Raw genomic sequence first — 27,315 nt, 5'->3', positions numbered from 1 at the left:
GGACCAATCATTGAGACATTTCCACAGTTGTTTATCACATCATTCCGCAAGTAACTAAAACTATGTTCACACTACAGAGTTAAAACATGTAATAATAATTAGCAACAAGAAAAATGTCATCAAGATAGCGTTAAAACACGTTTTAACTCGTAGTGTGAACGTAGTATAAACCATAATTCAAAATTTCCTGCACCAATTTTGAATTATGGTTTATACTACGTTCACACTACGAGTTAAACGTGTTTTAACGCTATCTTGATGACATTTTTCTTGTTGCTAATTATTATATCACTTTTAACTCTGTAGTGTGAACGGTGTATTACACTGCATTTTGTCGAGGTGCCTCCTGAAGATTCACTGTCAATCGTCAATTCATTATCAGACAGATCGCAGACTATAGGAAGTAATTAATTGTAATTTATTATTTTGTAACCGGGATTTGACGCTTTCTCAATTTTCGCAGACGTCAGCAAAATTTCGTTGAATTGAACGTTTTAGTTATCCAAGATGTTGAAAGCTCAGCAATTTGGATTTAACCCATTTGACAGATTTACTTCGCTGAAAATCAGCTTTTGAAATTGTCAAATTCTCAGTTCCATTGCTGAACTTTTGGTATTTTTGGCTTGATTATGTAATCGTGCTGATAATTTGAATTAGCAAAGCAGGTCAGCCAAATATTATATGCATGGTTAGTTAAGTAGTTGGGTAGGATGGTATAATAAGCCCTACCAGGCTAAAATGTCAGATTTCTATTCCAAGGACTACATAATAATCTGAAGCAAATAAATAGTTGTATTTGGCATTTTTCATGTGCTGCAGAACAGCAACTGATACAAACGTTTCAAAAGATGTAAGCTTCCGCTCTTTTCTTTGATTTTATTCGAAACAGTCAGATTTGGGTAAACTGTCTGACTACTAAGTATAATGTTAGAGAAGTTCTCTCAGTCCTTGGAGTGGATAGCGCCCAACAATACAACTTTATAACGTTCTCGATAGTATGTACCATTATTAGCAAAATAACGTTTTAGTCAATTATGGATCTTAAATATTAAATTATTTCAGCTAAAGCTAAATTGTTTTAAAAACATAAATGCATCAGACTATTAAAAGGCATAAACAGTGATTTTTCAATTAACCTCATTGTACGGTTTTTTAACATTGCCGTGTATAGACCTTTCTCGTCCGATCTAACCCCCTTTTTTCTTATTTTTAATCGAAAGTTTACACATTTTTAAGAATATTTCCGTTAAAATGAGACTTTTTAGAGCTATCGTGATATTTTAATGATTTTTTAAAGTTTGAAAAATGCAAGAATGTTGAATATTTTTTTCACCTTTGCAAGAATGGTGAGACTCAAAAAGTGTGTTTGGGCAGCACTGGTTTGTATATTTTTCTTGAGTTCTTGGCAACGCGGCAAATGAAGTGGTGAGTCGCGGTACAAAATTCATTGAGTTCTACAAGATGACGACACGAATGAACTCATAATGAATGAAGTTCATGTTTGACAATTCTCGGTGGTTTGTTTACTTTGTCAGATGCGTGAGTGCGAGCGCAACGGTTGCTCATCTGTTACATTCGAACTCACGTAACTTCCATGTAAACAAACCACCGAGAATTGTCAAAAGAAGTTCATCCGGCTCGTTTTGCGGGGTTATGTCGGTTGGTGTAAAACCTAATTGGCAATGTAAACAAAATAAAGTGAACCTCTCGCTGTAGAGCATTGCATGAAAATGTTTAACCTCACCTATTTGACAGTTCAGAGAGTTTGTTTACATGGTATTGAAATGTTTTGTTGATTCGATCATAGTATGAGAAACTTGGTTCGGTTCGATGCTAAATATTAACACCTTGTGAACTAGCTCGCTCAGTTGTAATTTGTCATCATCATGCAATGTTCCGTTAAATTTGGCATTTCGACTTTTGTTGTACATGATTCGTTGAAGTTATAAACACTCATAGTAATAGACTCGCGGATGTAAAACCGCAAAACTGGCAACTAAAAAAACAAGCATGTTAAACTGGCATCACCCAAAAATGTGCAAGCTCGAACGTGCTCGACTGTATTCGATCATCTCTTTTTATCAAAATAATTTTTCAAGTTGTTCAATATATGAATCAAAAGAGAAGTTATATGTTTGATACTGAGCAACAAGAAATTGAGAAAAGATAGAAAAAAATCCAATTTCTTCAGAAACACAAAGTTGATGAAAAAGAACATAATTAAAATGCTTTTTGTGTAGTTATATTAAACACAATAAATATCTTTCTAAATAACACTGTGAAATACTAATACGTACACGAAAAGTGAAGCTTACTAAGAATAACAAAATATATTTTTTTAAATAAAATCGCAATACTTGTTCTGCTTGTTTGCATTGAATGACGTCATGCTCGTTTGGCTCCGGATTTTGACAGTTCGTTTGGCTCGATAAAAGTACCTTCGCTGGTCTATTACTATGAGTGTCTATAGTTGAAGTGAGCCATTTCTAGGCAAACATTTGAAAAAGGCTTACTCCAAAATGCAAGTTGATAGTTGATGCAAAAATGGAAATTAAAAGTGTTTTTTCTAATTTCATGCGAATTTGTTATACATTCCTAGCCCCTAGTTTTGTGCTCATATGAAATCCACATTTTGTGTGCAAACCCGAACAAGGTATTTCATACAAAAACACATGCACATGTTCGCATGTGCAACCTCCCCATTTCTCATTCTCACTCTAATCAAAACTAGCGTGGATTCTTTTTGCCTTGTGCGAATCGTTCTCGTGTACGCACCCGGTGTACGTACACGGATGCTTGAACTAGAGTTTTTACACCGTTCGCTTAGGTTCGAGGCGAACCTGTACATCGAGACGAAGCATGTTAAGGGTTGAATGCGTGCACGAAATTTTGTACATAGTTACAAACCTGTCGATATTCATGGGAGATCTTGTTCCAAGAGCAGATGTTCATGATAACTCTTGATCAAATTGTCTGAAACAGAAAATTTAGTAAGATTTATAAAGCTTAGACTTGTAGTTCTTCAATGAACCAAAAAAGAAAATAGAAAAAAGTTTTAATTTCGAAAAATGGCATCAAAAAAACTGAAAAAGCTTATATTTTAATGTTAAATTCGCTTACTTTTCTTCAAAATAATGTGGAGAATTTTTTTAATTCAGTTTTCCGTGGCTCATCGACTGGCTACACATATTATGCACTCTCACTAAAATATGAAGTCAATCAGCTGAAAAGTTTTTGAGTTATCGCGTCTGCCAATTTGAAAAATGCGGTTTCGTGAAAAATCCCTATTAAAATCTGGTCATCAAATTAGATTTAACCTGAGACGAGACATGCAAATAGCAAAAAATCGAACGTCAAATGCAGCCAGTCTATTTAAACTATGTGAAGCAGAAAGAGAGGCTATGCTAGACGAACTATAGAATGAACAGAAAAAAAGAAAACATCTATCGGCAAGTCACATTTCAGGATTTAACTTATTTTTTCTACCTTTTGGTGTAATATCAGGCCTTAAAAGAATTTGCTTGCGTTTGGTGTCCAAGTAGAAACAATATGCGCAATCATATGAAATAAAACTGTATCAAATTTTTAAATATTATAATGAATTTGACCAAAACTTTTTCTCAATGTTTACGTTTGGCAGTTAGACCATCTTCAAATTTTTGGGTAGAATTTAGTTTAGTTGTTGCAATCAATTTCATTTGGTTTGCTTTTTTGCTGAATCACAACGTTAGTCACAAAACATTTTGACCATCTTTGGTAATTGATGACCATTACAACCCATTCTAGGTCCGCTCCAGTTGCAGCTGTTTCGTCCCGTCCGGCACCGAGTCAACCGATGGTCCAGCCTGCGACGCGCTCGGCTGTTGCTACGTCAATGGCAGCCACCAGCCAGGGACTTGGATTAAAGTCAAAAATATCAGGTACGCCAGGTGGTGTTGCTGCAATCGGTTTGCCGTCGGACATTCCCTTAACCAGAATATTCAGCGGTTCCGATTCGAAGGAGGCAGCCACAGAAGCACAGACTGCTTTGGTTCAGCAATACGCTCCGGCAGGACGATGCTCGTGGAAGATCACGCAGTTCCGGTCCTGTGCACAAGAACAGGCCGATTTGACCCTGTGCGAAGGTTTCAACGAGTCGCTCAGGCATTAGTAACAGAGTCCTTGCACCTACAGCTTGTCGAGTGAGCAATTCCGACGAAACCACACCGTTCGCACCAAGTTGGATCACAATAGTAAGTGCGACGTCGAGAAGACTTCTCGAGAGCTACAAGCAATGCTACAAGATTAAATAGCAAGGTGTTTTTAACGTGACCATAGTATAACGTAGCGGATTTAGATAGATTTATCCCGCAGAATAAGATAACAAAATTACCCAAAAAGTAAGAGCTGACAGCCGAAGTGAAGAAACACACATCCTCTACAGAGGCAAGCAATAACGGAACGCAGCGTAATTCCTCACAATGAATTGCTCTCGTTAGATTAAATCCCAGGAAGTACAATTTTCATTGCATTATTTAGTCAACCGAAATTGAAGTCCTCAGTCGAGAGAGAGAGAGAGAGAGAGAGAGAGAGAGAGAGAGATTGATAGGGTAGCAGCAGCTAGGAATTATCTTTCGAAAGCTAGCAGCGGTCGTGACCAGAACCACCACCGGTGCGAAAATCAAAAAGGCGCCCGAAAAACGCGCTACGATGGCACCCAGATAACAATCCAGAAGAATCGTATCGACGGTTAGAGGAGATCTACAAAGCATATAAAGTGCTGTCAGATGAGAAAAATCGTCGCATCTATAACCAGTACGACAAGGGGAGTCTGATGACCAACAGTTTCCGAGCGGCACTACCATAACACACGGCACCGGCGACACATTTATATCCACAACATACTAATGACTTATCCTTCCGAAAAAGTGAATAATTTCACCTTCCCAATATTCTTCCGGAATGTACAATCCTTCAAACTCCTTATCGTCAATCCTTCAAACTCCTTATCGTCAGTACTGAGCACTGTTTTGCACTTGCCGGCTACATCAACGACAATGCGATAATCGGTGAAACTTTTGCTTCAATGTAACTTGAACACGAATAATAAATTGTTGAACTTGTTACCTATAAAGTTCAGGTAAACTTAACCTAAAATGAGTTGTCAATCGGGTCATATTGTTAGGACTTATCCCATGATCGAACAAACAACTGTGTACAAATCCTTATTCATCATCCAAAAATCAATCGTTTTATAAACCAAAGCTTGATCTTGTGATTCAGCATATGCCAACGGGGTTTCCATCCAGCGTCGATTGGTCAGTGTATGAACCAGGTTCCCAGTGTTCCAATCCTTATCCTTCTTGAGTTGATTTTCTTCAAGGAGCATCGAAAATATTCACCCAAGTGGAATCAAAAATTTTGCAAGTCCATGTAAACAAACTCTCTGAACTGTCAGAATAGTTAGGTTATACACTTTCGTGTAGTGTTCTATGTTTTTGACAGGTATATGAATGAATTATTTTATCATCAGTGATGCCAGGTCTATTTAAACAATAGCTTGCAGTAAAAATATAAAAGTCTGCAAATTTCCGCAAAATAAATTCAATAAATTTGACATAGAAATGTAATGTGTTGATATTTTCAATGATCAGAAACGTTGAAGGCTGGGTAAAATTAGCTGGCTTAGACTTTGTTCTGCTAAATATTCGTAATCTGCAAAAATCTGCAGCGAAACTGCAAAATTCGCAGATTTAGTAATATATATGCAGATCTGGCATCGTTTTAGTATTCCCCACAGGAAATTCTTCCAAATGGTGTAAAAATACGGGGAAACAAGGCAAGATAGGTATTCAGAATATGGGGTTAAATAAGCAGCTCGCACAATTTTTGATTTTTTCAATAGTTAGAGGTACCAAATCATCGCGGCAATATGCAGTAACGCATCGGGGATAAAAAAGGAAGCATTCTAGCATATAAAATTTTTTTACGAGAAAGGTCTATTCATGCTTCTATCTATTCTGCATTAATCTCTCAAATATTACAAAGATCAGTAGACTATGTTGCGAGTTTTTACTATAAATGTAAACAAAAGTCGCACTCACACGTGTCATAGGTGTGTATTGATGACAAAATTTATATGACGTGTCATAAACGTACATGGAAAATTTTCCATAGAAAAAAATCATTAATTATAAACTTTAATTCATATCTTTGGTTTCATTTGGTCTATTAACAATCGGTGAAATGCATTTTGAAGGAAATGAGTCAGGGAATCTAGAAAAAATAGTTATTTTTGGTTACTGTGTTGCCAAATATGCTATATTTCCAGTTTAAAACTTAAATTGCATTTTTCTAACAATTCGTGTATTTTTGTTTTAAAAATGATTATGCCATTGTGTTTCTCAGATAGTTTTACATATAAAAACATATTATACATGAAGAACATTTGATTCTATCTCCAGACGCAGTCATTTGAAGCAAAAAATTTAAAATTTCTCAGCACGTTTCTCGCTACATCTCAGTAACCAAACAGAATGTCAAAATTCTGAAAACGCCACTTTGTAGAGAATTTTTAGACAAGTAATGTGGCATATCTAACTCAGTTTACCCCAAAATGGCGTTTGTCATAAGATAGCACAACAGCGACGAAATATCCCAATTTAGCCCCTCTCTTTTATTTCTCGTTTTTAAAAGTTTCCTCCTGCCTTGTGGAACCGATCAGCTCCAGAGTGCCACTATGTAACCGCCGTCGCCCTTACCACTACGCCTGCATAGAAGGAAACTGAACCGAGAGCGACTCGAGGTCCGACGACTTTTGAAGGATTCCCCGCGGCTCCGAAGAATACCATCCGCCAATCCGACCTACTAGACTGAGGCGCTAATTTGTTTCGCTGATCTCCCGTTTGCCCGAAAGTTGCAAGTTTTGCTCTTCTCTCCTGGTCACCATCTACGCCTTCTCTCCCCTGTCCTTGATACAACTACTTCTACACCGATTTTGGAAATGACCAAGCATAAGCCTTAGTCTTAAGAACTTTTGTAACATGTTATGTAAAAAAAACCCCGGCGTAAAAAAGCTTTTGCAAATGCCGTGTCAAATAAAGGTTTAATAAAAAAAAAAAAGCATAAGCCTCCGATAAAAAATCAAATTTGTATTCCGTATTCCTAGTTTTAAGATAGTTGTAATTTCTACTCTTTGTTAAAACTATTGTCCCCCATCGTGTAAATAGAATTGAATCCCTAGTTTTAAAACACCTGTTTTAAGATAACTGTAATTTTTTCCTAAAAACTATTACTATTGAATTCCTTGTTTAAAAATTTTTCATAAAAAAATCCTTTGCCCCCTCTCTTGTATATAGAATTTTTTTTCTAGTCTTAAGATAGCTGTAAAATTTTTCTCTTTTATCAAAAAAATATTTCAACATTGTAACCTCCTAATTTTAAGATTTTTAAAATGTAAAAACAAAAGAATTTGGCACCGCCAAGTTAACGCATTTGTGCCTATCAAATAAACGAAATGAATAAAAAAAATCAACCTCTACGCCCCAAACCGTCTACTTCGCTCTCGAACATTGCTACACATCGAAATGCGTAACACTAACTACGCTGCCAATAGTCCGATTTAAGCGATGCTTCGTCGCTTCAACGAGATTGCCAAGCACTTATATTACGATAGTAATTCATCACAATTTCGACACCGTTTGCTGTTACATTAGTTTAATTTTTTTTAGTTTAGTTGATTAGGACTTTTTTTATTCGTTTATTTGACACGGCTCAATGCGTTAGCTTAGAGGAGCCATGGGTTTTTATATATTTACAAAAAGTAAAAAATAAAAATAACAATAAATTTTATTTTGAGCCTGCAAGATCCCGTACGCGCAACTTGCTATTGCGAGCGGAGATCTTTTTTCGCGTCGGGAAGTTGTGCCTTCTTTCGCCAACTTCGGGGTTATCCATGTCTGTCTCGTTGTTGTTTACGTCCATATCATCATCTATATTATTGCCATGATACTCGCGATCAGATGTTCTTCCTGGCTTTTTGCCCTTGCGGGTCACGAATGTGAACACTCCATCCTTGGTGGTAGCTTCTTCACTGGTGGCATTAGTTCTTGAAAAATCTTCACAAATTTGGCAACCGTTTGTAGTTCAGGTAATGATATTGGAGCTTGTGTGTTGACATATCTTTCTAGAGATGAGCTTTCCCCAGCTGTTTCTGGGCAGGGTTGTCCGTAATGTGCCGTTTGTTCACAAAACTGGCACGTATTAGTTTGTCCTTGATATGTACAAAGAGTTCGCTGTGTAATGGTATCACCTCCTTCTGTGTTGTACTGCAGGGTAAGGTAGGAGGGAATGGGTTGGTCTACCCGCATTCTCGCCACAAGGACACCTGGGAAGTAGTTTCTCCATGTATCCTCCGTAATAGATTCCACTGCTCCGAAATGCGACATGAATCTTTTAATTGCCACTTTGCAAGTAAGTGAAGATAAATCATGTAATTTAACTTCAATATTCCCATTATCCAAGTATACAGGGATCTTTATTTCAGCGTTGTCACAAACAAGCATGTGTTTTAGGTTGTTCAGCGAAATGAATCTTTTCGCCTGGGCGAATTTGTTGAAGGTTATCAGCACCGCATGCCTGACGTGCTCAAGCTGTATGCAGGTGACTTCCGAAAACCGAAGCTGCATTTTCACCTTCAGCAGATGTTCCACATCACGAATACTTGGTCTTATGCGAAAAGACCTGAAGTCAATGGCTAGTGTGTTAGGCCGAATAATCACGTTTTGTTGATGAGACTCAGTCATCTTGATAGATCACGATAGTATAAAAATAACGGTATGCTTTGTTCTTCAGACAATGCGCACAAGTAACTGTTTTTGCATTCGCTTTGCACTGGCTCGAACAGAAGCAGGAGCACACTGAGTATTGTGACCGATGCCTTTGAAGGTTGAAAATAGACTGATCATTAAGACTTATTGTCAGTTGAACACAAATTTTTAAATACAAACACAAATCTGAGAACCAGTACTATCTACCGTTTAGTTGTAAAATATCTGCTAAATCCATTGATATGTATATGCGAAAATCGCAATTAACCGCACATTTCAATGAATATGACAGTTATAATCGAGCAGAAAGTTTAGTAAAATATTGCATGAGACAACAAAATATATGTCTAGAGAAAATTTTCAAAAGGGCGTAAGTAACATTGAGAGCCTCTCTTTGTTTACTTTCTCTTTCGTTAATTACGACGTCATTACAACACTTTGTACTAATTTTCCAGTACATATCGAAAGCCGACGGTTTTTACTACAATATTATGCAAGGAGTAGAGCAGTAAATGTTGAAATGGCCGAGTAATGAACAGAAGAGAAAGACCTCAAAGAGAATCTCTCATTGTTACTTACGTCCTATTGAAAATTTTCTCTAGATGTATGTGTTTTGACAGCTCGCCGTTTTTAACATTAGTTTGATTACTCGCACTTCAAAAGTACGGAATCCAGGTTAATTGGAAGTGCGCTATATTTCCCAAATATGTTGGTATTATAAAATGATATTTATGTTCTCACCATTTCTCGTCTCATATTTTAATATAATTTGATGAGTCCAGTGTTCCAGTAAGAGACTCGAAAGTGAAATTGCTCCTACTTTTTGCCATATCGTGATTAATATGCATTTTACAAGACGATGTATTATTCAGATTTCTACCATTTAATTACGCGATTTTAAAATCGACTGCTTTGTTCGATTATATAGGTTTTAAATTTATGGTCATTCGCCTGTTTTCGGGTTAGAAAAATCTCTTTGGAAAAATTTCTAACCCCATGCGCGAGGTTGGGAATCGAACCCAGGTGAGTCGATTTACCATCTACGCTATGCCAGCCCTTCGACTGCTTTTTGTCTTCATTTAATAATATGTATGTTTAACCGGATTGAGGAATACTTTGTATTTACTAACCTATAGACGTCAACTGTTCGCTCTTCGCTAGAATCACCATACGTGAATGTGATTTTAACCTTCCTTTCGGGTCTGAGGTCGATGTTTACAAGTGGATCCAGTTTTCCATGAACAGCGATTAGATCAAAGTATCTGCAAAGAAAGTGTTAGATATACTATAGATAAGCTGACCAACTCTGAAGAAAAAATCCGTACACCATACCGCAACGAAGCGAAATCGCTCAGGCAAACAGTCTGCAGAGTGTACGGATTTTTTCGTCAGAGTTGGTCAGTTTAATAGACTATAGATCAACATGTCCGGCATAATCATAATTGTTCAAACCTTTCGGGACGATCACTTTCTGGTTTGTCTAGATAATACCGGATGAAGGAACGTTCGGCATCTTCTCGCTCTACTGGACCAATGACGTCTCCACCGTTAAGAACTTCGATTTTTGGCAATCGTGCAATCAGTAACTGTCGTCGCTCATGTTCAGTCGAATCACACTTTTCCCACAAAGGCCAGCACTAGAATTGTGTTTTTTTTTAATTATTGAAGCGGTTAATGAAAATTCTGTCCACACATTGTATTTAAGCATACCTGTACACGTAAATTTTTCAAGACTGGGAACCGTGTCAATCGATCGATATCGTCCCAAGAATCGATTTTTGCATTACTCAAGTTTAACAATGTCAAATTCCTGCAAATCAGAATAAGATTAACGTTAACGAAAACATTAATTAGTGTATTTTTTTATGCAACATTAGTATATTCTTGGCTTAGTTATGATATTCGAGATGCAAATATATTTGCCGTCGAACCATGGGCGCATCCAGGGAACCCGTCCGAAATATTCCACTTGCTGAGAAATGTTAAATTAGTTTCAATTTTAAATCAGTTTCAAATTCATGTTTCTGTATTCTTAAGCTCCATCTGCCAGGAGGACTAAACTGTGTCCTTTGCCATCTTTTTTAAAGTGTACACCCTGCGCCAACTTAAAGGCAAAAAAACTTTCCCCCTAGAGGAGATCTGAATCCGTGTCGCATCATTTCTACCGTACCTTGATTCTTCAACTAGACCATGCACTGCATGGCGTAAATTTGGGGCGCCAAATATTATTCAAATTTTCAATTATTTGACTTCGCGGTATCTTTAATATGAATAACGGCAAAAATCGTATTGTCGTTGGTAGTCTTCGACGCAGCCACGCAATTGCTTCCTGTGAGCTGTTTATGCGAGAATATCGCGATGTATCAGGAATCAGAATATATTGGCTCAAATGGCGCGTTCCCCGTATGTAGTCGGGGATTTGTGCCTTGCCGTGTCTTTTCATCATTTCCTGAGTGGGTGGAAAGGAGAAGGAGGAGGAAGTAGAATTGCAAGGGTGGTAAAAATAACAGCACAAAAGTATACAGCAGGTAAGTTAAACTCACGAGTAGTTCAAACCGCCTACAAATAAGCTTAAAGCTCTTTACTACATTGAATAATAAATTTTAGTATGTCTCTGAGCTTCAGTCGTCCGAACACGGTGCCGTCTATGTAAGAAAGGCTCGAAATCTAAATTGCGCTTCTGCAGGGCAGCTGCATATCAGATGATATGATGTTCCATAGTCGGATTGACAAAAATCACATGCAAATGACTCATCGCGCTGAATAGTTGCCATGTGATAATTGAGTCTACAGGGGCCGGTTAAGACCCTGGACAGCATGCCGCAGCGGAGTTTCTTTTTTTTCGAAATCACTGGGCACGGTTGTCCTAGAAACGCCTTTATTCGGCGATAGATTTGCAGATTTCTCCAATAATTGCGATGCTCGCCCTGGACCGTATTTTTTCTCTTATCCAACTTGTCGAAATTGGAAGGGCGGGCTCATGACCAACGAAGTTGGACCTGCCCTGGCCAATTCGTCAGCCCATTCATTTCCAGTAATACCGGAATGTCCGAGCATCCAGACAAGGTAGATAGTGTTAACGATGCTTAACCCTTTATAAGAGAGTGGCAACTATATTGCCAACTTTTCGTTTCGTTAAAAACGTAGGAATATGAAGTGAGAAGTGCTCCAATCTTATGAAATCTACTTGTTAAAAGTCTGGCAACTCTTCTTATTACTTCTTATTGAGATACAATGAAAAGTGTCAGATTGGTGACGATTTCCTTTTGGATAATAAAATTAGCTAGATTTTGAAAAAAATATTCTAGATCTTATAAGTTGATGATGCAAATTTGTAAAAACAACAATTTTTAATCTGAAAATTTGGTTAATGAGTGGTAAAAATTGCAAAGAAAAAAATAAAATTAATAAAAGAACGTCTGTAATCTGTGGTCTCATTATTCAACTTATCCTCAGAATCCAGGGGTTATTTACTGTTAATCAGGTAAAAACCAGTAAACCACCTTAATTTCTTTTTGAATTTCTGATTCAGCTCGATATATCTTTATATTTGCACCCAGGGATGCCAAAGGTACCGGTAAACTACATTTTTTCGGTTTATTTACATTTGCACAAGCCGTACAGCCCACTACACAGTGACATAGTAGCGGGAGGGGGAGGAGGGGGGTTGGGGACGCTCAAAGACTGAACATGTCCGGATATGCCAGGATCACAGCTTTCAGCGCCACGGTTGGTATTCCATCCGGACCAGGGGTTTTCTTTGATTTTAGTCACATCGACGCGACTAAAATCAAAGAAAATCCCTGGTCCGGATGGAATACCAACCGTGGCGCTGAAAGCTGTGATCCTGGCATATCCGGACATGTTCAGGATGCTACTGCTGAAGTCTTTAGACGATGGTAATACCCGAAATGAGGAAGGCACAGAAACTGATGTTGCTGCCAAAGTCAGGGAAGTCACCGGGCCATCCAGCCTCGAATAGACCAATGCCGCAGCGTGGCATAAAAGAATGAGCCAGATCCTGAAGAGCTACTTCCAGAGTAGCACTGCTGTACCAGACGAACAAAAGGCCAGAAGGCAATGCGAGTCGCAGCGGGTGTTACTCAGGGCTCCATTCTCTGTCCAACACTTTGGAATGGGATGTACGATGCACTGATAATATAAATTCGCGAATATAATGAATCATGCAATGCACGAATTGCATTGTAAATAGCAAGTTTCGTTCATTTCATGAACAAGAATGGCCGTATGGTGAACGAAAGCTTTCGTAAATTTTACACATTTAATATACACTGCACGAATGTTATAGTTAACAACGACATTATTTTTCGTGAATGAAATGAAATGTTTTGTTTATTTTAATAAACGTTTGTGTATATTACAAACGATTTCGTTGGTCGCACGAAATCTTTTCGTTTATATTAGAAAAGTTTTCATATTTATTAGCCTCTTTTTGTTTTCAGTCGATCTTTTGGGATGGAAGTTTGACAACATCGTTTTTTTTAATTTAATTTTAATTTAATTTTAATTTAATTTTAATTTAATTTTAATTTAATTTTAATTTAATTTTAATTTAATTTTAATTTAATTTTAATTTAATTTTAATTTAATTTTAATTTAATTCGCGAATATAATGAATCATGCAATGCACGAATTGCATTGTAAATAGCAAGTTTCGTTCATTTCATGTACAAGAATGGCCGTATGGTGAACGAAAGCTTTCGTAAATTTTACACATTTAATATACACTGCACGAATGTTATAGTTAACAACGACATTATTTTTCGTGAATGAAATGAAATGTTTTGTTTATTTTAATAAACGTTTGTGTATATTACGAACGATTTCGTTGGTCGCACGAAATCTTTTCGTTTATATTAGAAAAGTTTTCATATTTATTAGCCTCTTTTTGTTTTCAGTCGATCTTTTGGGATGGAAGTTTGACAACATCGTTTTTTTTAATTTAAAAAAATCGATGTGGCCAAATCGATATTATTGTGGTACGAAGAAATGGTCGCTTGATGAACGAAAGTTTTCGTAAATTTTATTTATTTAGTTTACATTGCACGAAAGTTATCGACATTATTTTTCGTGAAAGGAACGAAATGTTTCGTTTATTTTAATAAACGTTCATGTATATTACAAACGATTTCCTTGGTCGCATTCGATCTTTTAGGATCGATGTTCATACAAAATCATACAAAATCAACGAGCAGTTCGCGACGGCTCAACTGATTCTGTACTGCTCCAGATTCTGAATCAACTGGAAGCGAAAGAGGTTCAGGAAATCTTCCTGCAACCGGCGGACACGGATACGACTACTAAATAGTCAGACAACAACAATTATCTGACGAATAGCAACAATGGCTCCATATTGCTCTTTTGACGTGGACGGTTTGACGAATGGTGGTCGTAAATATTATAAAGATATTCGTATATAACAGCGAACGACTCGTTTGCTGAATGAAACTGTTTCGTAATAAGCCAGCGAAAGTCATTTCGTGATTTTAACGAAAAACTCGTAATAAAAATAAAACTGTTTCGATAGAACTACGAACGATCCATGATATGCACGAAAAATTCGTATATTTTATGAAAGTTGTTTGTGCGAAATTAATTCCTAGCGATTTACGAATATATTCAATCAGTGTGGGGTCTTAACACTGCGGCTGCCCAGGAAAGTGAAAATCGTTGGTTTCATGGACGATGTGTCAATAACGGTGAGACACTTGAAGAAATTGAGGTATCGGTGACGGAGACAATAGATGCGATCGAGAGCTGAATGAACGGGTCAAGTTACAAATAGCTCACTACAAGACGGATTTGTTGTTGGACAGCAACTGCAAAGTGGTTCAGCGGATACAGATCACCATCGAAGGGCATGTGAATGCATCGAAGCGTGCACTGAAGCAATTGGGAGTGATAATCGACGACTGATTGAGCTTAAACAACCGCGTTGATTACACATGCGAAATGTCGGGTCTTCATCTAGTGTTTCGTCATCGATAGTGCGATATGGGGCTCCTGCTTGGGGTGCGGCGCTGAAAACCAAGTGAAACTGCGAAAAGCTGAACAGGACGCTTAGACTGCTGGTCGTACGAGTTGCCATTGCGTACCGGAGGCAGTATGCCTTGACGCCGAGATGATCCCCATCTGCATTACCCTGACGGAGGATATCAAGTGCTACAATCAATGAAACGTCACAAACATGGGGAAGATGATGTGTATCGATTCGATGGTGACGTAGCAGCAGGAATTGGATAATACGGAGAAAGGAAATTGGACCTACCGGCTCATCCAAACCTGTCGACGTGGGCCAATAGAAAGCACGGAGAGATAACCTTCCACCTGAAACAGCTCCTACTGAGCCACGACTGCTTAAGGAGTATCTTCATCGGTGTGGGTACGCAACGTCAACACTGTGCCTGGAGCGTCTTTGAATGTCCGAGGTTTGAAATCTTTGAATGTCCGAGGAGAGTCTTTGAATGTCCGAGGTTTGCAGTGACGTGCAGAGAGCTACTTAAAACGGGAGGACCGGACATCAACCCGGATAATGTAGCCTAAAGAATGACAAGCGACGTAGAGACGTGGAACGCAGTAAACAGAGATATTATGTAGATCAGTGATTCTCAACCTGGGGTCCGCGGGCCCCTAGGGGGCCGCGAAGAAAAATATATTTTCCGAGTGCATATTGAAATTTCAAATCTTGTTTCCTAACAAATTGAAAATAATATATTGATAGCATATAAAATTGATGTTTATCTGTGGGGGTCCGCAGCAACCCAGTGTGATATCTAAGGGGTCCGTGGTACGAAAAAGGTTGAGAACCGCTGATGTAGATCATGACCGTCATACAGCGGAATGGACATCGAACAACGGTTTCGGGAGAGCAATCACCGCCAGGGAACTCTCCGCAGGTATAAGCTAGATCCACTGCCGAGGACTAGTCGAATAGACTGCAACAGAGCAGCGAGTATGAGTCGTCGAAACGCCAGCGAACCGGACGTCACGGTCCATGCGGATTCGCCAGACCGACCACGGCACCCCACCAGTTGTTCCGATAGAAAAATAACGAAAACCAAAGAAGAATCTATATTGGGAAAACTTTTTTCGCCAGAGAACTCTCCGTTAGCGTAAGCTAGATTCACCGCTGGGGACTAGACAGAGTAGACAGCAACGAGACACCACTAGTCGCGGGTCATCGGCGCACCAGTGCATCGGATACCATGCTTCACCAGAATCGCCGAACTGACCTCGGCACCTAGCTGATTAGCTCGATCTCGGGAGAACTTCTCTCGCCGGGGAATTCTCTGTCAGAGTAGGTCAGGTCCATCGTCGGGGACTAGACCAAGTTGTTCGCGAACAAGTCGAGGACTGAATGGACCATCAAGGAAGTAGTGCTAAATGGCCCAAGAAGAGAACTAAATGGCTTAAAGGAGTTGCGGTGCTAAATGGCACCGGTTACAGAGTCAAAGGGCTTAAGAAGTTGTGGTACTGAAACCAAATAAGAATCGGTATCGGGAGAACTTCTTTCGTCTGGGACCTCTCCGTCAGCTTACAATCAGATTCACTGTCGGGAACGAGACCGCGTAGACCGCGACGATACACCACCAGTCGCGCCGGGGCTCCAGCAAACTGGATGCCCTACTCTACCGGAATCGCCGAACTGACCGCAGCACCTGGCTGGTTGGCTCGAAATTCTCTCACCGGAGTACTTTTCGTCGGAGTAGGCTAGATCTATCGTCGGGGACTAGACCGAGTAGTTCGCGAACCAGTCGGAAGCTCAACGAAGAAGTGGTACTGAATGGCACAAGGTAACTGAAGGGCTCAGTAAATTAGACAGTCTGAAGTTTGCCGCCCAGATTGTCCTCGTAGGGGAGGAGCATTTATTCTATACCAACAGCTAGCTTTCCTACCTTGACTACCCAAACCCGTTCCCTGAGTTGTTGGTTTTTGAACATTTTTTCCTACTCAGAATGTTTTTGAACATTTTTTCATATATATACAAAACAAATTTCATACCCCCCCCCCCTCGAAAAAAATTCTTATTACGCCACTGCCGCTACAGCGACGTATCACTACAGCTCTCTCGCTTTGTACACTTTTCTCTGCGTAGTCAAAGGGAGAGGCCCGCACACGAAAGCGTTGATGCCGGTCGTGGCGTAAACGAACAGCATTCGTTGTCGTCGTTTGTGATTGAAAATATTAATTAGATTAAAAATATTAAAAAGTGTAAAATAGGGAAAGAGAAGCTGTACCGCTCGCGTCTGGTGGCTGTACTGGCGGCAGTATTTTTTGTCATGTTACTGCTTTGCTTACAGACTGCCGTACAGCGCTGGGCGTCCTGCAATAGCGAACGACAGCAGCGTAGAAAGAGAAATGAGAATGTAGGCAGGAAAATTACAGCCGCAGAAAAGGTAGGCATTTTGCATCCTTGTTTGCACCAATATCGTTGGAAAAACATCAAACATTACAAAGACTGACGTTTTCTAACGGGTGGTAGCACTATATTTTCAAAACAGTTTTTATTACAAAATAAATGTAAAAATATTCTAAACTAAGCGACAGAACCGTGTTTCTATTGATATAACATTCATTACTAGCCCCAAACTCTGGGCCTTATAAAGGGTTAATTCTTCGATTTGGGTTCGGCATGTATGATACATCATAACGGATAGCTGGAATGGTTAAAGCAGCTTTTAGTAGGCACCGTGATGTGTGATGTGATTTGAAGCCACCATCAGCTCAAGGTTTTTCCAGTGAATGCGGGTAGACTTACAGTAGCTCCGAAATAGTTTATCGTGAAACCTTCACATTATTGCTGTTACTAAAGGGCAATCAAAAAGGGTTGGACGGGCCCGTAAGCAGAGACACTTACGCAAACCCCGCAGGGGGAAAAGGAGGAAAAGAGTCCCTTCCAACAATAATATTCCAGTCAAAAGGTAAACAATTTCGCTATACATGCTTTACCCACCTGATGGTTTGTTTTGAGAAGGGTGCGTCAAACTCATATAAGACCTTCTGAAGAAAACAAGTTTCCTTCAATTGACTTGAGCTGGCTATCCACGTTCCCTCGTCCAGTCCTCAATTCGTATGATACCCTGTTGCTCCCATCCCTTCCCAGTATTCAATTGTTATAGTGTGTTTATAGCATTACATGTTATCAGGATAATGTATATAATGGAAATTATGAATCAAAATAAATATCATATAACAACATGCAATTAATATAACGTATACCATGAATTTAATTATGTAAATGAGCAATATAAAACAATATAGTGCATATAATGAGTAATGAAATCAAAGGGATAATATTGTTATGATAGAGAATCCATATGTTCCTGGAAATAAATGATACAATTATAGTAAAGACCCGTTTTTATTAATCTCCTGGTGTATTTACGACTGATGAAGTGTAGACATTGAAAAGCTTGGCTCATTACCTAAAATCGGGTCGTCCAATTCAAATTTCAATTTTATTTTGCATGTTTCACATCTATAACATAAAAAAGATTTGCTCAATCAAGGATATACTCGAATATTGTTAGGTGTGTCTACTAACAACCATCAAACGGATTTTCAAGTGAGGCTAACAAAATAGTAATATAATATAATATAATATAATATAATATAATATAATATAATATAATATAATATAATATAATATAATATAATATAATATAATATAATATAATATAATATAATATAATATAATATAATATAATATAATATAATATAATATAATATAATATAATATAATATAATATAATATAATATAATATAATATAATATAATATAATATAATATAATATAATATAATATAATATAATATAATATAATATAATATAATATAATATAATATAATATAATATAATATAATATAATATAATATAATATAATATAATATAATATAATATAATATAATATAATATAATATAATATAATATAATATAATATAATATAATATAATATAATATAATATAATATAATATAATATAATACAACATAATATTATTCAATATTATATAATATACAATACAATACAAAATAATATGAACAAGTTTTTCTTGTATCTATGTATAAAATATAATGTATTGTTTAAATATGATATTCATCTATATTGAGTTGTAGGATTATGCCGCTTCAACTGAAAAAAATGTAGGTTATAGTTGTATCAATTCGTGAAAAGATATCATGATCATGAGGAAATGACAATATATTAATAATAATAATCATTATGCTGAAAAAATAACTATGCTGAACAAAATAAAAGGAAAAATGTACGAAATATTAATAATACAATATACTACTGCTGTTTAGGCCGTCGTTTTCAGCTCTCGGTTCCCTAAACCTGACACTAAAGTAGGTTTAGGGAACCGAATTTATCGAATATAATGCGGATGAAATTTAGCTCCTGGATGCAAAAGATCATTTAATTTAGTATTTACTGTACGAAATTATGAATCTAACACATGGTTATCACAGTATATTGAAATATATGTAATGAATACCTAAGAACATGGCAAATTAAAAAATATGTAAACCATCTAAAGAAAATAAAATAAAGGTTATGTGTATACACCTTTACACTCTGCAATACTGACAACCCTTGCTTCAATTTTACCCTTTGTTCTTCAACTCCTGAATTGTCTCGGTCCTTTTATATTACTGTTTAAACGAAATATACATATATAAATTTTAAGAATATTTTTATATTAATAGTATAATTGAGAAAAGCAATACATAAAATAATTCCAGATATTTGTACACATAAGTACACAACTAGTGCTGTAAAACATGTGCATCCCTCGCAGACACAATCGATAGTGGAACTGGAAAATGTGACAAAAAGGCCCTTACTGAGATTATATGAACATATTCCGCTAAACCTCTCGTGAAACTAGAAAGTGCCAAAATGTCGCCTAAAATGTCATAGGCTTTTTAATACAAAACTCTAAATTGTTTTGCACAGCCTGCGTTTCATTAATCTATCGAACATGATTATTTTGACTGTACCGCCGCCTATATGTCGATTTGTCACTGGAAAGCACTATAATTTGAGAACTTGCATGCAAGTACGTTACTGCTAAAAGCTGTCTTAGCGACACGATATGAAATACTATCACCACTACATATCATCATGAGCTTGCGGTTGCGTCAGATGCTGAAAGCTTTTAAAAATGACACACATTACAGTTATACTTTCAATTTTCTTTTTGTATAACCATTGTCTACAATGCGTATTCAAATGTTGTATGGATAGTGATACTTAAAAACGAAATATATGTAATGTATGGTACTCCCTGATATATATCCGCTGCTACGTTGATGATTTCTGAGTGTTTTGCTTCCACCAATACAATGAAACATATACATTTGCACTGTATGAGCCATCATGCCCTTACTGGGCATATGCTTTCCTATCTCCTTTTACTTTGCACTAACACAAATTCTCCGCTACAGTGATTGCGACGCTGAAAATGAGAATCAAAACCACTTAAGGACATTATACATGCGAGCCACAACACAGCTGCTACGCCGCACACACCCCTCTCCCTTGCCTAACCATGTATCTGACATGAGCAAATATAAAAATACGTTTTTCAACACACTAACCTTGCTGGTGTGCCACGAAACTGCTACTTAAGGAAGCTAGAACATTTTCCTATACAATCAATCCGAGTTTTTGACGGAATGCCATCTGTAGCTCTTATTTTGTGCGAAAATATCATCCCTCTTCACTTGGGGTTTCTTTTCGAAACACTCTTATTTTTCTTCTTCTCTTTTTCATTGCACTTTTTCAAATGCACTTTATTCCCACACCACTGCAAAAACACTCGCGAAACTTTAATCGTTTACTAACAAAACTTCAAATTTTCTGCCAATATGCAGATGGCCAAAGGAAAATGCTCGAAAACTCTCATTTGTGCGTTTGAATTTTCACTTCAAATTTCAGTTTTTCTTAATGTAAACAAGCGAGTCGGTGCCTAGCAACGTGGCTTCCACATATCTTCACCTTAACTAGGTTTGTTTTAGCCGAATTTTCGTATCACTCGCATAACTAAGAGGGAGCTACATCGCTAGACTAGACAAAAAACACTTCACATGTTACATGTTCATTCGCGACGGTTTCACCTAAAATCGACTTTATTCTGAGGACGTAAGCAAAAGCATGTCCACTACCGCTCAACTCACGCACACGACTTGATTTCTGAGCAGCTTTTAGTAGGCACCGTAATGATAAAAGTTATATGTTTTATCTTGCCTTAGAGATTCGGTTCAGAAATTTATTCCAAATATTTTAACTCACTGTCACAATAGTTTCCAAAATTCATTAATCAGATTGCAACATTTGACAAGTCTTCTGCTCGATTAGAATGACACTGACAGGTTTCGTGCTCGATTGGAATGACACTGTCAGATAAATGGTAAACAAACGATTGACGTGACGAGTCTTTATTCAGAGGGATTCAGCGTCGTTCTGACAGCGATAAAAATACAGTGTAATAAATACTTTCCAAACTACTTCTTCCCACATTTTCAAGAGAAAACATCCCGATGTGTTGTTTTGTGTAGCGTTTTTTTCATGATGCAATTTGATGAATATTTATCTACCATTTGCATCTTGTTGGGCGGTGCTATTTGTTGCTATAAAAGTACTGGATGTAATCGTTGATGATTCAATATAAGATTCTGGTTTAGCTGTCGTTGCGGGTTGGACCACTGCTTACGTTTTAGCTTTCGGAGTTGAAGTCGAGATTTTTTTTTTGGTTATGGCAAAATTCAATGTATGCCCGCCGCGCTGGAGGGAATATTGCAGTTGTTTGCCTTGTCCTTAGATCGTTTGAAGCAGCGCGTTCATTCAGTTATTTTCGATTCAAATTCAACTTCATAGATTACACAATTCACTTTTTCTCGAAAATGTAACAGATGCCACCTTCTGCTTTTAATTCCACAGAGCTCATATATAACATATGAATGTTTTGATAGGTGAATGCATTAATATTGCCTCCGAGCTGAAGGCTTTAAACTCTGCTTTGAACTTCAGTCAAGATGCAGATTAAAGAATGAATAAGGCGTTGAAACTTAATCCTGGTTGCGGTTAATGCAGCAGAAATGGGCAACAAAAATTTTATACCACTGTTTTCCATAGTTGTTCGTAGAATTGAAACGTAACAGTTTGTTGGTTATATGTGCCAGTTGGTTCCATTTTCCAGGGTCACGAAGAAAGGAATGGAGTGTTCTATCCGCATTCTCACAACCCCGAACAGCGTAGGAAATGGGGAACAAATTCCTGAACACGTCTTTATCGGAGACAACTTCATCGTCTTGCGACATGAATCTACGGATAACGCCGTCAGGTGTACCAGGAAACAAATCATGTAGTCTTCCGTCGATTGCACCGCCCTCCTTGTAGACGGGGACCTTTATCTTAACTTAATCCTGTTCATAAAGATGTGTTCTGTGGTTTACCAGAAAATGCATGGACCGTAATTTGTCTGAGCTAAGGGCCTTCATTGCAGACTATCAGAGCAGAAGTTCATAGCTTTGCTGGACAAGTTCTGTTGAAGGGCCGATTGTCCTCCGCGCATAATCACGAATATTTCTGCTTGGAATACAGTACAGTATCTACCTAGCGGGTGAGAATGTTCCACTCTCATTTGACGACAGCACACACCAGCATAAAACGTTCCTCCATCAGGAAGACAACTGCAAATACTCTATTTCCTTATCTCAGCCTGTCACCGTGACGAGCAAAGAATGCAATTACTAAGTATTGCGTTTATCCAACCTGAGATATATGAAGATACCCCATGACCGCGCGTCGCGAATGGACTGGAAGGACCCATTGTCAAAAGCAGGCCCGTGCGCAAGGGGAGGGTTTTAGGGGTTCAAACCTCTCCCATGGGGGTTTTGAATTACTTTCAAAATATTATAAACTTCCTGTTCAGGGATGAAATTATACAGTGAGCCGTTTCATTCGAGTTCGGTCACTCTAGAAACAAGTCGTTGAAAAAACCAAGGAAGAAACCTCACGAAAAAGCATGACGTCAGAGAAAATCAAGATATCGTTATTATTATTTATTGCCGATGATCTCTCCATCGGAGTGACTGACAGCTAAATGGCCCGCGAAAATGGTCATCGATATCGGGAGGAATACCGCCGCCGAAAAATTCTCAGCAGCAGCTAGCAAATAAATAGGAACGACTAACGCCAAGAAGGATAAGAAACCCTGCGAAGGTGGTTGTAAAGAAATGTAAATAATTATGGTCGACATCTCTTTATCGATTCATGTCTCAACAGATGACGACATTTGCAGCAGATCTGAGCAGAGAAGATATACCGAGAAGGTTGGACAGCAAACAAGAAAAAGCATCAATGGAAAAAAACATGAACGATTAACACAATATAAAAAGAACATGAGTACAATCCCCACGGAAGCAGTGCCTACACGGAAAAAATCCGATCATGAATCCATGAAAAAATGATTGCTATTTCGTGAACTGAACGATTTACGAAAACCGTGACCAAGTTATTGAAATTATGAGTAATAAACCACGTATCCATGAAACAATTTGTGTTTCCACAAAACTAGATCGTCTAGACTATATACATGGCGTTACATTCAAATGTTTGGTTGGGTTACTGTTGTTCGCTGGACATGTTCAGATTTTGTTATGGGTCTTGTTCATAATTTAGGAATACACATCCAACAGTCAAGCGATTTTGATCATTTCCGGAGCTAATCCCCGATTTTTGTGATTTCGTATGACGTTACCGTGCTATTTTATTCATGAGTTTAATATCCGATTTTTATGCCAGGGTAGCTAGATCTATGTTCAAGATTTCATGATCTTTGTTGCGATTTTTGTAATTCCTATTCATGTTATCGTGAGTTTTCAGTCATGAGTAAAGATATTTATGCTCATAATTTCAGGATCTTAGTCTCGATTTTGAATATTTCATTAACGAGTAATGTGATTTATGTCAATGACTGCAGGAACTTTGTCATGGTTTTCATAATTTCTGTTCATGTTGTCGTAATATTTTAGTCACGAGTGGGGATTCATTTTCATTTATGTTTATGATTTCAGGATCTTAGTGACAATTTTTGATATTTTTGTCACGAGTTGTGTGATTTATGATTATAATTTCAGGACCTTAGTCACGATTTTTGTAATTTCTGTTTATCTTATCGTGATATTTTATTCTAGAGCTTACTTTCAAATTTGACACGTGGAGTAATGTGACATGATATCAGCAGTTTCATCGTGGTATTCGTAATTTCTTTTCGCCTTGGCGCGATCTGTTATTTTTTTGTTACTTTTGGGTTTTTACTCATTGTAACGTGATAAGGTGAACTGGATCATAATAGTGCGACTAGTTCGCGGTATCTTGTTCTGTAAACTATATCACGAACACGATTTGTGCGCTCAGCGCAGTTTTCGCTTTCTATCCAGACATCACACTGAACCGTATCAAATGAATAACGATGTTCGAGGTCCTAATATGTTTTTTTGTATCTACAGCTTGTATCTATTCTTGGTCGCTAGCAGCTAGATATTTCATGAAAAGTGCACGGAACAAGAGTGATTCCAATACTCCAAATTTTGTGAAATTAGTTCACGTAAAAATTTCATTATACTAGAAATCATGAACCAGTTCACGAATACATGAGTAATATGTAATGAACTTGGGAACCATTTCACGAGCACGGATATTGGATCGTGAGCAATATATTAGGAATCATGAAACTGTTTACGATTACATGAATAATATTTGATGGATTTGTGAACTATTTCACAAGTACGAATGGTAACTTGTGACTATTATACTAGATAAAATGAACTAGTTCACGACATGAATAACATTTTATAATTTTGTGATTTATTTCACGGGTACGCATGGTCAGTCGTGACTATTAGACCAGGAATCATGAACGAGTTCTCGAATACATGAATAATATTTCATGATATTGTGAACTGTTTCAGGAGCACGAAAGGTAAGTGACTAATATATTAGGCATCACGAATTAGTCGATGAGGATTGAATGGATTCATGAATAAAATTCCGAGTTTCGTGAAATAGATCACGAGAAAATATCCACAATGTTTTGATTTTGCGAACCAATGTGCCTAAATCTATGAATAATATCATGAGTCAACTGAGTTTAATGATCATAATGTTGTGCACTAGTTCACGTACAGAAAATCGATTTGGTAATGACAAGAAAACCGTTACTGAATTTCACAAAACAAAAACAAATATTTCCACTATTTCCGCGTTATGAGGGCGTCACTAAAGCGAAATTGAACATAATTATAAAACATATGATTTTTGTTCATAGTAAAAACGTAAACGTAAAAACGTGAATATTACAGAATTCATGGTACTTTATTCACGATTTTAGGAACAATGTTTATACGGTTTAACGGTGGCCCCGGATGGATGAGGATGGCAAGATACAGGAGGTTGTTTAGTCGGTAGGATTAACTACTTCAAACCAATCAGACACTACCGCTAACCAATTCCATTCCTTCTCGATAATAGACATTTACCTAATTTGTTGAGCTAAGTCGATTTGTACACAATACAGTCGTAATTCGCTGGTTGGGTCACACCTCTGTTCAACTAACGAATTTGATTCGTTAGTTGGACCGACTGACAGATGTCAAAAACTCTCCAAAGGAAACGTTAGTAGTGCAATTGCATCTATTCACATCTCTAATAATTGTCGGATTGATTGTCAAAGTAAATTTGACATAACATTTTGACATTCAGATGCTTTTTAGTTGGACAATGGTCCAACTAGCGGAGTTCCAACTAAAAAGCGGTCCAGTTAAAAAGTGTCCAACCAGCGAATCTGTACTCGGCCTTCCAGGTCTCATAAAAAATCGTCAAAGATTATCCTTTCTTTTAAAAGAAACGTAGAAAAATCAAAACCCTCCCCATGAGCATTTTCTGCGCACGGGCCAGGTCAAAAGCATTTCAGTGTTGTAAACAACATCGTGAAGCACAGAGTGATCGTGAATTTCCCACACTGATATGCATGTTGCATTTTGTGCACTGGATATTCAACTAAACTAACGTTCCTGATGTGATGATTGATAATCCATTACAAAACTATTAGAAAAAATAACTTAAGCTAATAGGTCTAAAACTCTATTTAGGAATAAATCTAACAGTTATTTCTCGCCATGCTTTCGGGATATACCCGGTATATTTTTTACAGACGATTTGTATAAGCAAAGCTGTCAACTGCCCACTTGACCGATTCAGTGGTAACCAATGTGCGCGCTAACGCCCATGAGTCCTATTCACCAGAATGTGATCGGTGAACATTTTTCAACTCCAAATCGATTCAACTTGGAAAGAGTGGGTCGAAGAGACAATTAAGAACATCTTTTACGTTCGTGACATTATCACCATCTCTGGTTTTTAAGTCGTTCATCGACAAATCTTTCAATTTTCAGAGCATTTTATTTAACCTGCCAGCCTCGTTCGGAGACATTAATGCATAGGTATTTGCAGCCAGCCTGCTCTGCGGATCTAAGATATTTTTATATGCACTACGAGCTGACCTGAAAGCCCTAGAGTCATCACGCTGATGCCGATTCCGAGCTCATATCCTTCTTCATTCTTGCAAGCCCAGCCCTTCACCAAGAAGTTCCCCTAGTCGATTTAACAGTACGAAGGGGGACAAGCTTCTTTGTAGGATGCTACTATGAATGAGTTTGTCGTATCCACGACGTCATTCCAGTTGTCTAGTTGACTATTTGTTGAAAAATATCCATAAAATTTAGCTGCCAGGTTTTCCAAAAAGAGGTCCCAGTTTGCAGGTTTAGGATTACGATATTACGATAATATACATTAATCATCGGATAGAGACGGTTCAGTTTCATTTGGATCCTGCCAATTGCCCAGCTCTTGCGAAACTCTTTCAGAGCAAAGCGTTATGTCAAACACCTCCTCTCTCATAGACCTCGCAAAAGTTCGACGGTTTCCCACATTCAGAATATGTAGATTTGTACTACTTATGTACTCCATCAGTTCAGAGCCTCTCAGATTGATGTCTGAGTTGCTCAAAATGATGTGATGAGCGTTTGCATCACTGCCGATAATGGGTGGAAACCCATTTCTGCTACAATATGATACAGCGCTTTTAAAATCATCCGAAGAAGATGACTTGTTATACGGTAGGTATGCTGAACAATATATATATATATATATATATATATATATATATATATATATATATATATATATATATATATATATATATATATATATATATATATATATATATATATATATATATATATATATATATATATATATATATATATATATATATATATATATATATATATATATATATATATATATATATATATATATATATATATATATATATATATATATATATATGAGACACGCGTCAATAGCCTTATTTACAAGAATGCAAGCATGAGGCATTTCACGTGGGTTAGTCATGCTCGTCTT

The 27,315-nt window shown here is 37.4% G+C and overlaps 1 protein-coding gene across 4 annotated transcripts in view; it reads right to left on the bottom strand.

Moving 5' to 3' along the window:
• The window catches only part of LOC131693348 (tubulin-specific chaperone cofactor E-like protein), a 150,260-nt gene that overhangs the window by 17,931 nt on the left and 105,014 nt on the right, over positions 1-27,315 (bottom strand). For all 4 annotated transcript variants that reach the window (XM_058981099.1, XM_058981100.1, XM_058981101.1 and 1 more), the window contains 3 exons: positions 10,518-10,617; positions 10,260-10,444; positions 9,938-10,069 (listed from right to left, as the gene is read on the bottom strand). In XM_058981099.1, coding sequence (XP_058837082.1) covers positions 9,938-10,069; positions 10,260-10,444; positions 10,518-10,617 — 417 coding nt within the window. The remainder of the gene's footprint in view (positions 1-9,937; positions 10,070-10,259; positions 10,445-10,517; positions 10,618-27,315) is intronic.

The sequence above is a fragment of the Topomyia yanbarensis genome, chromosome 3 (assembly GCF_030247195.1).
Source record: "Topomyia yanbarensis strain Yona2022 chromosome 3, ASM3024719v1, whole genome shotgun sequence".
NCBI classification, from domain to species: domain Eukaryota; kingdom Metazoa; phylum Arthropoda; class Insecta; order Diptera; family Culicidae; genus Topomyia; species Topomyia yanbarensis.
Note: the sequence above shows the minus strand (reverse complement) of the source record. Positions and strands in the feature narration are given on the sequence as shown.